The sequence below is a fragment of the Labeo rohita genome, unplaced genomic scaffold, assembly GCF_022985175.1.
Source record: "Labeo rohita strain BAU-BD-2019 unplaced genomic scaffold, IGBB_LRoh.1.0 scaffold_94, whole genome shotgun sequence".
Lineage (NCBI taxonomy): Eukaryota > Metazoa > Chordata > Actinopteri > Cypriniformes > Cyprinidae > Labeo > Labeo rohita.
In genome coordinates, this window is record NW_026129898.1 from 438,635 (window position 1) to 453,927 (window position 15,293).

General features: G+C 37.0%; 1 protein-coding gene across 1 annotated transcript in view; it reads right to left on the minus strand.

Moving 5' to 3' along the window:
* Positions 1–1,302: 1,302 nt before the first annotated feature.
* The window catches only part of arhgef40 (Rho guanine nucleotide exchange factor (GEF) 40), a 35,129-nt gene continuing 21,138 nt past the window's right edge, over positions 1,303–15,293 (minus strand). Inside the window, exons 19-27 of the mRNA XM_051105245.1 lie at positions 14,817–15,066; positions 14,417–14,506; positions 13,732–13,935; positions 12,214–12,393; positions 11,928–12,108; positions 7,600–7,710; positions 7,010–7,119; positions 6,862–6,924; positions 1,303–5,915 (exon numbers count right to left, since the gene is read on the minus strand). Of these exons, the coding sequence (XP_050961202.1) occupies positions 6,898–6,924; positions 7,010–7,119; positions 7,600–7,710; positions 11,928–12,108; positions 12,214–12,393; positions 13,732–13,935; positions 14,417–14,506; positions 14,817–15,066 (1,153 nt within the window). The 3' untranslated portion in view covers positions 1,303–5,915; positions 6,862–6,897. The remainder of the gene's footprint in view (positions 5,916–6,861; positions 6,925–7,009; positions 7,120–7,599; positions 7,711–11,927; positions 12,109–12,213; positions 12,394–13,731; positions 13,936–14,416; positions 14,507–14,816; positions 15,067–15,293) is intronic.

Genomic DNA, 15,293 nt, shown 5'->3' on the forward strand with positions numbered 1-15,293 from the left:
CTGATTGTCATAATCCATCCCTCTATACATTTCCTCTTTTGAAAAGTCGTGGGAACGCTTTTGTGGATGTGACAATGAAGACCGCAGTAATGGCTGCAGAAAATTCTGCTTTGCATCACTAGAATAACTTACATTTGAAAATATATTACCACAGAAGAAAGTGAATGTTACTGTTTTTACTGTATTTTTGATGATCAAATAAATGCAGCCTTGGCAAGCAGAACGTGACGTCTTTCAAAAACACTGCAAAATTATACTGACCTGAAACTTTTAAATGGTAGTGTAGATATACATAAAAAAAAAAAAAAATAATAAAATAAAAAAATACATGCATGCACATTATCTAAAAAAAAAAGGAATGAGAGAGGCATGGCGCAGGCCAGATTTGAACCTGCATCTGTGAACACAGCAGCTCTCATAAGGTCATGGTCATTTCCCACTGCTCCATGACAAATGACTCTATTATTGCGGTTAATTGTAATGAAGGCATGTTCTCAGATAGCACATGTAGTTCATAACATGTAGAAGCTCTGTCCTCGCTGCATGCGTGTGAGAGGCGTGATCTTCAAGACAAACGGCTGCTTGTCAGCACATAAGTCAGTGTGAGTGACCAACCGGCATTTCTCTCTCTCTCTCTCTTTATGATGTGCGCTTCCCCTCGCTCGCCCCATCCCTCCTTAATATGATGTAAAAAGCTAATCGCATGCAAATGTCTGTTGTCCCGGTAACACGGCCGAAAAATCCCTTTGATGTTTCACCCAACTCATTCTCTCCACGTTCTCTTTGTTCGCCCGAGTCTCGCTGCCTCGTCAACACCCCCCCCCTCTCTCTCTCTAATCCTCACACTATCTCTCTCTCTCTCTCTCTCTCTCTCTTTCTCCCCCCCATTTAAACCCATTCTCTCGCTCTCTTCACATTTCTATCAAGACAAAAAACTTCTCTGCCCTCAGCCATACCTTTCTCACACTCACTGCGTCTGCTGCGCCCCCCTCACTCGTCTGTCTCATTCTTTCGCTCTTGTTCTCCCCTCTCTGTGCCTCTCCGTCTGTCCCTCCTTCATTTCCCATCATACCATCTACTGTCTTTGGCCTCTCTCTCTCTCTTTCTGTCCTGCACACTCTTTTCATCTCTTTTTTTCCCTTTCAAAAATGCGATCCCTTCTGCTGGTCACTGAGTGGCTGCCATTTTCAGCGTGTCAGTAATGTTGTCAAGTGCGTATCCCATAATGCTCTCATATGCACTAAATGTCATCAGGCTCTAAAATGGCTGCGGGGAGGCAAAAAAAAAAAAGGGGGTAACGACTTGGTTCTGTTCATTTAATATTCCCACAAAGACAATTAAACAGTTGCAAAGTCAAAAAGGAGCATGCAATTTAAAGCGTTCAAAAATGTAAACATTAATACATGATGAGGCTTATAAAGACAGCTTGTTTCTCTGGCACACGTTCCTGTTTACAATCAAAACTATGAATCACGCCAAGGTATTTATGGTTTGGGAGAGAGCTGGATCGCACACACGCCCCGCTGCGGAGAGTATTTTTGGCCTGAATGTGGGTTTCGTGCTGTAGATACAGTACATTCCTCCCACACTCGCACAGGTTTGGGGTCGGGCGTGTTTCAGTCCTACGCTCCTCTCTAAGTGGTCCGTCTTTCTCAGAAATGGGATTTGTCCTCCGAAATGCCTAAATTATTGAAGAAACTGTGCAATTTCCCATTTTTACTAACGTAGCACATTTCTATTGCTCGGAGGTTGCTCTTCTGCAGTTCTCAGATGTGTTTTATCTCAGAATATTTCTTTGACTGCACACTTTTGTAGCATGTTACTGAGATCTCTTCTGAAACTTTTTTTCTCACAAAAGGATAATCTCTACTACTACTATTAAAAGAATATTCAGAGTTCAGGTCAAGGTCAATCAACAGATTTGTGGCATAATGTTTGTTACCACAGCAAACTTCAACGGGTCTCTCCTTTTCTTTAAAAAAAGTGTATATACTTTAAAAAATACTTGAACACAGTTAACTGCAATTAAATGAAAATGTATTTTAGGTTAAAATTCCTTTACATGCAGACAGCTGAACTTAAATAAAACTAAAGTATACTTTAAAAACATTCTACCTACTTCAATTTAAAAATCACACTTTTTTGAAGTGTACTCTCATTAAGTGCACTTAATGTGGCCTTTCATTTCAGTAATAGAATCTTACATATTTATTTCACTACGTTTTCACAAGGGACTTACAATGGAAGTAAATGGTGCCAGTTTGTAAATTTGTTAAAATACTCAGTTTCAGCATAAAATCATGTGCCTTAAATTATGCTCTTTTACAAAGTCTAGATTTTGTTTTGGGGGTGTACTACAACATGCTCTCGTGCTTAGCGGATTGAAAAACGCATTATTTTTTATATAATTCACATTATTACAATACTTTTCTCCCCAGTCTGGCACAAATGGCTTGATTAGTTCTGGGTTTAATGAAGGCCCGCCTTCCGAAAAACAAAATGTTAGGTTAGCTGTCCCACTGCGTTGCGATTGGTGAACAGCTTAGACAGTGTTTCCGTCCTGCTATGCCCCTTTGCCAAAGCAGTTAGCACAAGCTAGATTAAAATGATTCTTACATTTTAAATATGGATATTTTTTGTACAAAAATTCATCATTTCACTACATGAGGCCTTCACTGATCCCTCCCCCACTTTATTGACTTGTTTTAGACTAATGAAGAGAAACACCCGCCTATGCCGTTCTAAAGCTTGGGAGTACCAGGATAATTTGTAATACAACTCCGACTGCATTCGTCTAAAAGAAGGAAGTCATATGCACCTAGGATGCATGGAGGGTGAGTAAATAATACGCTACAGTAGTGTTGGGTCCTATTGTCAGCCTGCGAGATCGCCGACACATGATATTATCGTGCTAATTTATTTAATTATTTTACATACTTCGTCTCATTGCCCAAAACCAGCTCCAGCATAAGGCTAAAAGCAGCCTAACATTAACATTATCAAAGAACATGATCACTGATTAGCCTAGCTTATTTGAGTGCAAGTTTATGCATTTTAAAAAAACACTCGTGTTATGAGTGAAGCTCTCTACACTGTATGATGAATAAATCTCTTACCACACACTGCACACGTCTGCAGTGTGTTACGGCTCCGATGCGGCAACCGGAGTAGATCGCTGTTTCGAGCCCCTGTACTGCACACGTCTGAGGCGCGTTACTGCTCTGAAGCGGCCACTCTAGTCCGCGCTGCATTGCTAAAGTTAGGCTAATCCCCCACCTCGTTGCTACCCACCCCCCAACAATTCGAATCTTTTCTTCCTCTTTGATGTTTAACGGCGACTGGCATCCAACTTCAACAATTCAAATTTCCGTAGGCAGGATTTATTTTAATAATATTCTAATGGACCGCGTTGTGAGATCATAGCATGTGGAAAACAAACGCTGTAGTCCAAAGGAGCCATTCGTTGTAGTTCTTGAAAAGAAATTTTTTAAAAACAAAATATCTCCCTTTGGAGTGGACTTTGAGATTTGCAACTTTGTAGATCTTTTTTTATGCCGAAAGAGACGCAACCACAAACTGACTAAAATTCAAAAAGTGAAAAAGCATAATAGGACCCCTTTAACATGATTTTAGTCTACTTTTGTGTAGTTTATCCAACTGTACAATTTTGTTGTGAAGATCATTTCAAAGTTGATTACAGTCATTTAAAATTTAAAATGACTGTAAAAAATGATTTAAACTTTACACCTCAAACTAAGAGCATGTTTTAGCAGAAGTACTTTCAGAGAATTACTTCACCACCGGTGTAAGAGCCCCAGTGTAAGTTGTGATCATCAAAACTGGCGATCATAAGTGGTAATCAATATTACACCACAAAGGCTTTTGATTGATCCAAACTTGTACAGAACCTGGCATATAGTTTAAAAAAAATAAAATCTTATTTTGGATTTTTCTTTTCCATGGGTGTATCAGCAGATCAAGCTCAATACAGAGCTCGGCAGAATAAAACCTCTTGAACGCAAGGAAAAACAAAAACTTTTGGCTGTTGTTTCATCAGTAGAAGAAATGCTCAGAAGCCCAGAGTTTCCACCATCGAAAATATGCAACAAGACAGATGACTTGAAGTACAAACAGAGCTTATAAAGGATGATTTTCCAGAGTCAGACCTCATAAATTCAAAAGTGGATTACAGTTGCTGGAGTCAGTTTTTACGCGGTTGAACCTTTGAGTAGATTAGCGTTCCAGCATCTAATACTCTTTAAGACTGTGCAGAATCTCGCTAATGGAAAAGCTGAGGGCGGAGTTAAATAATTACATAACTCATAAAGCATAAAACACACCATCCACAGCAGTTCTCTTTTGAAACGCAGGTCTGGATTTGGCTCTCGGATCGGCCGTGGCAATAAAAGACAGCTGGTGCTTAACTAAACTCAGAGAACGGAGAAAACCTTCCCTTTTCTTCACTACTCTGAGATGGAGAAGGGCCGAAATACCAGATGTGTCCTCGGCCAAAAACGTCGAAGTTTGATATACAAAATCTGTTAAAGCGTTTAACTCATATATTACAAAGTGCCACTTGAAAAAAGCTGCATTGACAGAATCTTTGCTACTTGTAACATTTCGAGTTCGCATTTGGCACAATCTTGCAAAACGTGTCTTTGGTTTGGATTTCATCCGTACTTGCAAGACATTTACAATGAAGTTTAAAGCTCCAAGTGACTGCTGTAGCACTTAGTGAGCGAAAGTTCACTCCCACATAAATATTGACCTTAAAGTCAACATGAAATATCAAGCTCACCTTCCAGAAAATCTTCATGTTTCCCAATAGTCCTTTAAACATCTTGCTTTATTTCATATTATTGCTCTAGTCTTTATATTATTATTTTCAGTCGGAATGGAAAGTCATTTCAGAGGTGAAGAAAGATATTACATTCTGATAAAGATTATAAAGATAAACACTTTTTCTTTGGTATAATGTACATCAAATATTCATGCACAAGTAAAGTGTATTAGAGAATAGTCCACCCAAAATGAAAATTTGATGAAAATGTGCTCACCCTCAGGTCATCCAAGATGTAGATGACTTTGTTTCCTCAAGGGAACAGATTTGGAGAAAGGTGGGGAAAACTGTATCACTTGCTCACCAAATGAATCACGTGCAGTGAATGGGTGCCGTCAAAATGAGAGTCTGAACAGCTGATAAAAACATCACAATAATCTACAAGAAATCCACACCACTCCAGTCCATCAGTTAACACCTTGTAAAAAAAAGTCTGAATCAGGAGAGAAATCTGTACAGATCAAGCACCGTTTACAAGCCAAAACAGCTCTAAACAAATATGTGGCAGGATTTTCTGATGTGAGAGGCAACAGGAGATGGACTCAAATTTTAGCCAGAAGAAACAGTTTGAAGTCAAAAATGTATTAATAATGGAGTTGTTTCTTACAAACATCCAGCTTTTGGCTTCTTAAGATGTTAAATGATGGACTGGAGTGGTGTGGATTACTTGTGTGTAATTCTGATGTTTTAAATCAGCTGTTTGGACTCTCATTCTGATGGCACCCATTCACTGCAATTGATGCAATTCTCCAAATCTGATGAAGCAAAACTCATCTACATCTTGGATAGCCCTAACGTGGTTCTGATTTCATGTTGACTTTAATGTCATCTGATTTTAGTTTCTAATGTGTGTGATAGGCCTGAGACGTTGAATCAACTTGGATTCACTACCTGAAAGTCAATTATCAAGAGCAACTGAAAGTATAAGAAGCGAGACGGCTGCCAGCACACGACCTCCAGTCTTCTGTAATACTGTATTTACACGGCTGTGTGTGTCTCATGATCCAGTTTGTGTCCAGTTGTCCCAGTCGTAAATATGTGGTTGTGTTGATGAAAGAAACAGCACCTGTTGTATCTGAGGAAAAGACAAAAGTGATGCTGTTATGTGTAGCAAATATGTGCCTTACACAGAAAATTAAGTGCTTAAATCTGATATTAAACTACAGTCAGACAATAGTTTTTGTTGAGTATCATATTTGATACATCAGGCTTGTATGGCTCATAGTCTGATATAGTGAGAAAATAAGAGAAAAACAGCTCGATTTTATTCAGAGACTCAAACTGAGCAAAAATATGCTCTTTGGTGCAGATGCTGATATTTATATGACTAGAAAGTAAGATGAAAATGTGATGCTTGTGATGTAAATCAATGAAATATTTATAACAGCACAGCAGATACTTACATAAAATTATATAAATACCAGTCATCACCCTACATCTTCAATGATGTCTTAATAAGATGAGATTTAAATGCTTAGTTTGATGATCAACATGTATAATGCACTGTAATACAATAATGATTGAGAGAAGAACAAACAAACGTTCTCAAAATATCCCCAAGATCAGATTTGAGACTCACTGATTTTTCTAAAAACTGATTCACGGAGAATCAAGTAAAACCAAGCTGCTTCAGTCCAGTAAGTGTTCATCTGGAAATATTGCTAAAGTTATTCTTACATTTACTTGATAAAAATTAGTAAAGATTTGACAGCAAAAACACACGTGAAGCACCAGCTGAAGGACGTACATTCAGACTAAAAAACTCTAAATCATCTATCCTGTTGATCATTTAGAGCCTTTGAAAAATGTGCATCAAATATATATACAGGTTTTTTAGGGTTAAAAGTGCATGCAGTTGTTGATTAATGTTTTGTTGCATGAGGTTGATGCTGTAAATACACACTCTGATTCTAAAAAGCATCTTTCTCCACTAATGGGGAAGTATCCTTGTATTTTGAAAAAAATACTTTTCTTGACACTAAAAAGTAAACAACACAATACATTTAAAATACAGTACTTACATTACTTTTAAGACTTGCATTATAAGTTGAAATGATTCACACAGAGGTGGAGGGTGAAGAGCTCTGTAAAACACAAATAAATATCATCATCATCATCATCACCATCATTTTGACTCACTGCACGTGTTTGTGTGCATGCGTGACTCACCTGAGTGTGACCTGTTTGCTCGCCGTTTCTCTTTGAATCTCTTGCAGAGGCGGGTGAGTCGCCCTCTTTCATGCTGCCCACAGAAGACGAATCTGAACAACTGCTCTGAACTGAACAGAGACGATGAGAAAGACAAATATCGCAATTATATTCAGAAAATTAGTGGAAGCCCACACACAATTCTCATTACCATACCACATACCATAATCTCCCTCTCATTGCCATAAAAATGAAATAATATAATAAAAAGTGCAAATATTAAACATCATAGTAATTCTTGTACTGCCTTTGTGATTTTAGTTAAATTAAAATGACTTTAAGAGTTGTTTTACTTTAATGGAGTAGAAAATGTACAAAATTATCCTAATAAGAATGTAACAGAAATAATCACTGAGAACATTAAAATGCATCCAAAAGTAAAGGGCCGTAATATTGCAGTCATGAAACTGTAAAAATTTGCTTTAAAATGTTAATGCATAAATATGAAATTCACCCTTGAACACTCATGTGACGATGGATAAAGTGACATCTGGTGGATAACAATGAGTATTACGTGCATTGAAGAAGAACAGGAGGTTGAGTGTTTGTACCTCTGTCGTTGAGGCTGAAGCTGGAGTCCAGTTCTGAAGCTTGAGCTCCCGTCAAATCCAGTAGCAGCTTACTGGAAACTCCCATGCACAGAGACTCCTTCAGACACAACTCTACACAAACACACACACACATGCTTCATTCAGTAACACTGGCCCCAATAATATCTGGACACTTAAATCACACTGAAAATGTTCCTCATCATGTCTGAAGTCTCAGTGTGTTCAAATCATCTGGTTTTTGGTGCTTTTTAGTCCAAGTATGAAGTCAGTTCTGGTGAAGATTAGTTGTAGTTACCAGTTACTTCTCACAAATAGTAATTGAGTTAGTAACTGAGTTACATCATTATAAAAGTAACTAATTACCAGGGAAAGCAACTACTGTCTTACTTAAAAAAAAAAAAAATAAAAAAGGATGTCCCCAGTATTAAATATGTTAAATGACTGAATAGAAAAAAAAAAAAAATATATATATATATATATATATATATATATATTATTCTAAAACATTGTACACTAATCTACTAATGTATTTTTTATTCACCTGCAAAATTGTTTATTCACCTGACTAATATTAAATATCTATAGTTTTTTCAATATCTGAAAGTACATACAGCATCAGTCAGACAAGCATTATAACATGATATTATAATAATTTAGCATTACACTTTAGCAATTTGAACTTTAGTAATTAGAATAACCATGTATGAATGCATATTTGTCATGTTGACTGAACTTAGGAGTGATGGTGGTGCTTAAGATATTGTTTGTCATTTAGTGTTTCTATAAAAAAGGAAAAAATCGAAATATAATACTGATAAGATAACAAAACTACTACGAATTCTACTACCAATGACAGTATAAAACGCACTAAGGATTAATGAGCTGCTGGGTTTATGAATATTAATCACGTTGTCTGCGTTCGCTCGAACTGATTTGCTGAAATCAAAACAGGGACGATAATAGGTGAGCGCCAGCCAATGAGATTGCCATTTGTGCATTAGTTCCGCCCACTACTAGAGAAACCGGCAGCTGAGGAACTCCAAAGGAACTCTTATTATTTTAACAGGAAAATACAAAAAAAAAAAAAAAAATATATATATATATATATATATATATATATATATATAGCATGGTATATAAGACTCTCTCGCTCTGTGTCTTTCTTTGCGTGTGTGTGAGACTACGGTTCATCAAATACAGGTACGCTGTGCATCAATTCAAATGAACTGAAAAATAAATAATAAGTTAGTAATGCCGCATTTAATTGTCAGTAATGGTAATGGCGTTGTAACGGGGGAAACAGTAATTCGTTTGCTTACTCGTTACCGAAAAAATAACGGTGTTAGTAACGCCCATTATTAATATTATTATTATTATTAACGCCGTTATTCTCATCACTGCAAATATGTGCTTGCAAAGCATGCTGAGAAATTTTTCCTTATAATAAATTACTTCTTTGCCATTTACCCCATGCATTTTGAGAGTCCACAGTATAGAAACACCACTAAACAGAATAAAACGTGTAGTAACGAGTGTAATTTAAAAGTCTCATTTGCATAAAGAAAAGACAAAAGTGCAAATGCAAATCAATGCCTTAATGACTGACACAGTTTCATTTCGCATTATTAATTAATTGTTAATCACAAATTGGTCTTTTCCAAAAAAATGCCCCTAGACAAGATCCTGCAGAAAACACACAGACAGACGATGTTTAATTAAACTGCCTTTTAGTGTTGTCTTAATTAGACATAAATAACTGGGTCAATAACGGCAAAGTATTTGTATTTAAGAGCTCACTAATTAGGGAGGACCGGCACTTACTTAATTAAGCAGAACTTTGCGGTATTTAACTAATGGATTTTTGACAGTAAACTCTGAAGCTCAAGATGTTGTGAAAAAAAATCAAAAATCCTAGTGCGCCGCCTGCTTAGACATCATCTGCATGCATAGCAAGTCCTATTCAGACATTTTACATGGTGATGCTTGGTATAATTTTAGCATTTACAGGCAGCAGTGGTCCGATCTGCATCCAAAATGTCTGTTTTTCTCTAAACACCACAGAGAAAATTCCTGGCAGAATAACTTAGTGTTTTTGACAAACACCACACTTGTGTGGTTATTTACGTCTGTCTCAATCCTCATCTCTGAGTTTATAGGAGGGACCGAAACTATTGCTACTCCCAAAATCATGATGGTTGACAATAATAATCATAGGAACATTGTGGCTCTAAACAAGAAACACAGAGACCAGCAATTTAACTGCGGCTACTGGCTATTTTGACCAAAGTAATAAAATGCCAACCAGTGTTCCTTGTGAAAAATAAGTGTTCTTAATTATACTGAATGTGCACTTGAAACGCACTTCGAATCTTCAAATCTTGTGTGTGTGTGTACTGAAAATATTAAAATAATATTATAATGGTACTTAAATATTAATTACATAAAAAGCCACTTAAGTTACTTAAAGGAGAAGTCCACTTCCAAAACAAAGATTCACATATAATGTACTCACCCCCTTGTCATCCAAGATGTTCATGTCTTTCTTTCTTCAGTCATAAAGAAATTATGTTTTTTGAGGAAAACATTTCAGCATTTTTCTCCATATAATGGACTGATATGGTGCCCCGATTTTGAACTTCCAAAATGCAGTTTAAAGGGGTCATCGGATGCTAAGTTCACTTTTTCATGTTGTTTGAACATTAATGTGTGTTGGCAGTGTATGTACAAATCTACCCTATAATGATTAAAATCCATGCAGCGGTTTTTAATTAATCTGTAAAAATAATATCCCCTTTTTCAAATCGAGCCGTTCTAAGATGCCTGTCGTTGTGCCGTCACACCCACAGAGGCCGCTCCCACGATAGTTGATTGACATGAGCGTCTTACCTCGGATCAGCTGTCACAGTCCGCCCTCTTTGTTTGGATGCCGGAGCAGGGATGTAAGTTAGACAAGAATATCTCCGACTGAGCGATTGATGTGTTGTGTTGCTGGATGTAATAATGAACATAGTGGTCGTCATTTACTCCCGACATCTGAGCCGCTGGGCATCCGATGACCCCTTTAAATGCGGCTTCAAACGATCCCAAATGCATTTGTAAATGATCCCAGCCGAGGAAGAGTGAAACGATCGGTTATTTTCATTAAAAAAATACAATTTAAATGCCTTTTAATCTCAAACGCTCGTCTTGCTTTGCTCTCCATGAACTCTCCATGTGTATTCTGACTCAAGACAGTTAGGGTATGTCGAAAAACTCCAATCGTATTTTCTCCCTCAACTTCAAAAATCAGTTCAAAATCATCCTACATCACTGCAGAAGTACCGACCCAGTCTTTGCAAAGTGAACATGCAAGGAAGATCAAACACCCTTAACAAAAAAGGTTAAACAGTAGATAAGACCCTTCTTTCTCGGCTGGAATTGTTTGCGACCGCATTTGGGATCGTTTGAAGCTGCATTTTGGAAGTTCAAACTTGGGGCACCATATCAGTCCATTATATGGAGAAAAATGCTGAAATGTTTTCCTCAAAATACATCATTTCTTTACAACTGAAGAAAGAAAGACATAAACGTCTTGGATGACAAGGGGGTGAGTACATTATTTGTAAATTGTTCTGGAAGTGGACTTCTCTTCTAAAGAGAAACACCTTCACAACTATGTTTCTTAACACACTTAAGTACACTTGTAAGTGCACTTTGTAATAATGTCAAATTAAAAGTTTTATTTTAAAGTACATTTTAAATCATTGTTTTAATAATCTTTTATCATGCTTTAAAGAATATTTTGATATGTTGACTAACATAAAATAAAGTACATGTAAAGTACTTAATTATCTAGTATAAGTCTGAAGTATTACTCAATATATTGCATTTAAAGCTAATATAATTGCAACTTTATTTACATTAACTTTATTTACATTCAGCAGCACATTTTAAACATATCTGAAAGAAAATGGATCATGAAAGAAGCACTTAAGTCTTACACAAGTGGGAAAAGAAATGTTTTCAAATTTAGTTAATGCCATTTACTATAAACTGAAATTATAATTCATTTTCAAATAATTGCAGTTAATATGCAATGAAGTTGCAGAAAACATTACTTTCAGTTTGCACTTAAATTATATTATTTTCACGAGTCCTCTTTTAAAAAAGTATAAAAGTGTGCTTCTTTTTGACAAGTGGAGTGTAAACATCAGTAATTAATATAGTTATAATTTATTCAATACTGCATTAAAAGAAATTAATCAACAGAAGAAGCATAGAGTAACAGGTAACAGGGGTCAGAGGTGACGAGTGTCATAAAGGTGTAAAGTCAAAGATTAGTTCCTGACCCGTGTTGTGGATGGCGTGAGTCCAGAGCAGCTGCGCGATATCGTGGCTCCAGGTTTCTCTCTCCTGCGCGCTGGAGGCCTGGAGAGTGAGACAGTCCCTGGTCCGGGACACCTGTCTCACCCACACCTCAAACCTCAGTCCGTCCTCGCCGACGCTCTGAGTGAGACCCATCTCACCCGTCTGAGGAAACACAATCAGTCAGACGCTCTGAGATCAAATGACTACACCATACTAACATACTACTCATGCTGTGTTTTCAGTAAGTATGTGTGTGTGTGTGTGTACCTTAATGCTGTGTTTGAAGCTGTACACACTGCATCCCGGGTTAGGTGTTTTGTGTTTGGTGAAGATGAGATAGTTCTGATAGAGGAAGACGTTTCTGATTCCCGTTTTCTTCCGTCGGCCTCCACCGCAAACACACAGCTCACCTTGACGCACCAGCTCTCCACGCTCCGCCACAGGAATCTGACACACACGCACACACACACAGAGACAGAGCAAACCATCATGTCAACATCTCCTCTTTGTGTGATTTAATATGATATGAAGGATGCATCAATATTTAAGTTCTAATGTTACTTAAGATAACAACTTTTGCTTCATTGAATTTAATCAATTAAGATTTTATATTAATTTTCCTTTGTTTTACTGTTAAATAAACAACACATTCAAAAAGTGCATGAAAAGTGCAAATGCCTGAGAAATGAAAAAAACCTTTTATTTTCATTTTCTCCAGCACGATTTGATGTTTCAAAGGGCATCTTGTGAATGTAAATGAAAATCTTATAATGAATGTAGTTACTTAATGGTTATGATGCAATATCAAGAATGGTGATATAATGTCCACCATAAATTCAATCCTGTTGTCCCATTAAATTGAATGGTGTTGTCCCAATTTTAATATAAAGCATGTAATTTCTGTGACTTTAGAGGTAACAAACAGAACTGCAAAAGGAGAATAATTTTAGCATTTAAAAAAAATAGATAAATAAATATGGGTTGTAACGTTTTATTTACTGGCCGAAGTCCATTTTGCTTGCATTTAGGGCTTGGCAAGTGTTATTTCTGGATCCTGATGGTAAGTTTAAAACCACTGTGCACCTGAACAAAAACTGGACCTGTAATAAACGTACGTTAAATCCGTAAGGGTAAACCAGACTGCTTAAAAAAAAAAAAAAAACTGAAAAATCTGTTTTGAAAGGGTCATAAAACCACATTTTTAACACGTTAACAGATATGTATGTGTTGCACATTATTAAAACAGTGATTTCACACTGTTATTTGTGCATTTGAATTTATGCATTTGGCAAACACTTTTATCCAGAGCGACTGACAGTGCTTTCATGGCACACATTTTTGCCAGTATATGTGTTGGAAATCAAAAACCTGTGACCAAGGCGTTGTTGGCACCATTTAGAGCTAAAGGAACAGCCTTATTTTACTATTATTTATACACTATGGATTAATATCTTGAATTAGCTTTTTACATTTCAAAAATATATAAATAAAGCTTTTAAAGATGTATACATACACTATAGTTTTATAGTTTTTTCTTTGGTTTTATAATTACAGACCAACTTCTTTGAACAGTGTTAAAATGTTAATTTGTTGCATGTATAATTTATCAAAACATTATTTTATGATAGCTGCCAGTAATGCTGCTGTGATCTTGACTCTTTAAATTGCATAAAGCACTGAAAATCTGTTATTTTCTTTCCGACCACCAGGTGGCAGCACTGCACTGTCACATGACGTCACAAAGACATATTGTAGACTGAGTGAATGTGTTATTTGAATTCATACCGGACACCCTGTGATGAGATCACTGGCTCGCAGATCCTCGCCGTGCCGCTGGGCGTGTTTGAGGATGGAGAGGGCGGAGTCAGAGGTGGGATTGAGGCCGCCCAGTTCCTCCAGTGTCTGGCAGTACTGCTCCAGTCTCTGAACGGGAGTGGAAAGACACTGAGGAAACGGAGGAGCAGGAACAAGAGAGGAAGACAGCTTTGACTGGGGGGAGAGAGAGAGAGAGAGAGAGAGAGAGAGAGAGAGAGAGAGAGAGAGATTAAATATACAGCTCATTATTTCCCACATTTAAAAATAATGGCACAGGTATCAAAAACACATTTGCCACCCTGTGGGTAAAGACAGTAGTGCAACATAAACTGTTCTACAGTACATCCAGCCAACACAGACAGATCAGCTTACAGCCAACATAATGTTAATTTTGAAAATATGGAATTTTGCCACTTAAGTGACTTCATGAGAGATATTTTAATTTTTTTTTAAAGCACTTGAGACACAAAGTTCATGCTTTCGTATTAGTATTAGATATAGGAAACATTTAGCACAAGAAGTAGGTAACGTAGAATGCACTGAGGCCCTGTTTCATTCTGTTTGTGAAATGTGCCGTATGGACACAGCTATATCTCTCCTGCATGTCTTCCGATGACATGTTAATCAATTAAATGATGAATTATTGGTTTCTCACCCTGAAGAAGTCAGCAGCCTGATTGATGAGCAGAGCGTCCGGCTCAGGTCTCATCCGGATGTAGTGGGAATACAGAAGAAACTGATCCTTCTGTGGAGCAGAGAAAGCAAACACATAGCAGAAATTACTTGACTCATACGGATACATACCAACATTTCAAAATTATTACCATTGTTGTTATGATCTCAGATGACAGTTAATCCTGAGAGTATTGTGGTGATTTTTTAAAATTTTGAAATCAAATTTATTTTATTCAAACTTATTATATGAAGGTCATATTAAAACAGCCTTGCTTTTTACAATTCTTTAATTATTTCTTTATAACATGTTGACATTTACAATGAAACTGTAATTTTCCCAAATTATGGAAAAAGTGTTCTAAATGTGAGATGTTACTCACAAATTTGCTGAAACAGTCGGTCTGCTGCAGTGTCTGGGAGAGAGCGCCCTCCATGGCAGGGAGGAGTGACTGCGAGTGAAAGGCAGTGAGGCTTTTCCAGTTACAGAAGAGTGACTCTGTCTTTCCTCTCAATGCAGACGGGACATCTGAAGACTCCAAAAGGGGCAGATAGTTTTCCTCCACACCTTTAAGAACAGCCACATACTGCCTCTCCGTGCTGACCAGCCGACACCACTGTAAGTAGAGCTTGCTGTAATAGAGAAAGAAAAGGAATAGTTGACCCAAAAACATGCTTTATCCTTAATGATAACTGATGCTGAAATTCTTGATTTGTCATGACGTCACCTAAATTTGCATAGCTTTTGCAAAACAAACATCTGTGTCAAAATTCTGGATATAGATTCATGACCCTAAATGAGAAACTGTCACAACATTTCTGAACTGAATCCAATAGGACATGGTGACTCAGTAACAAAA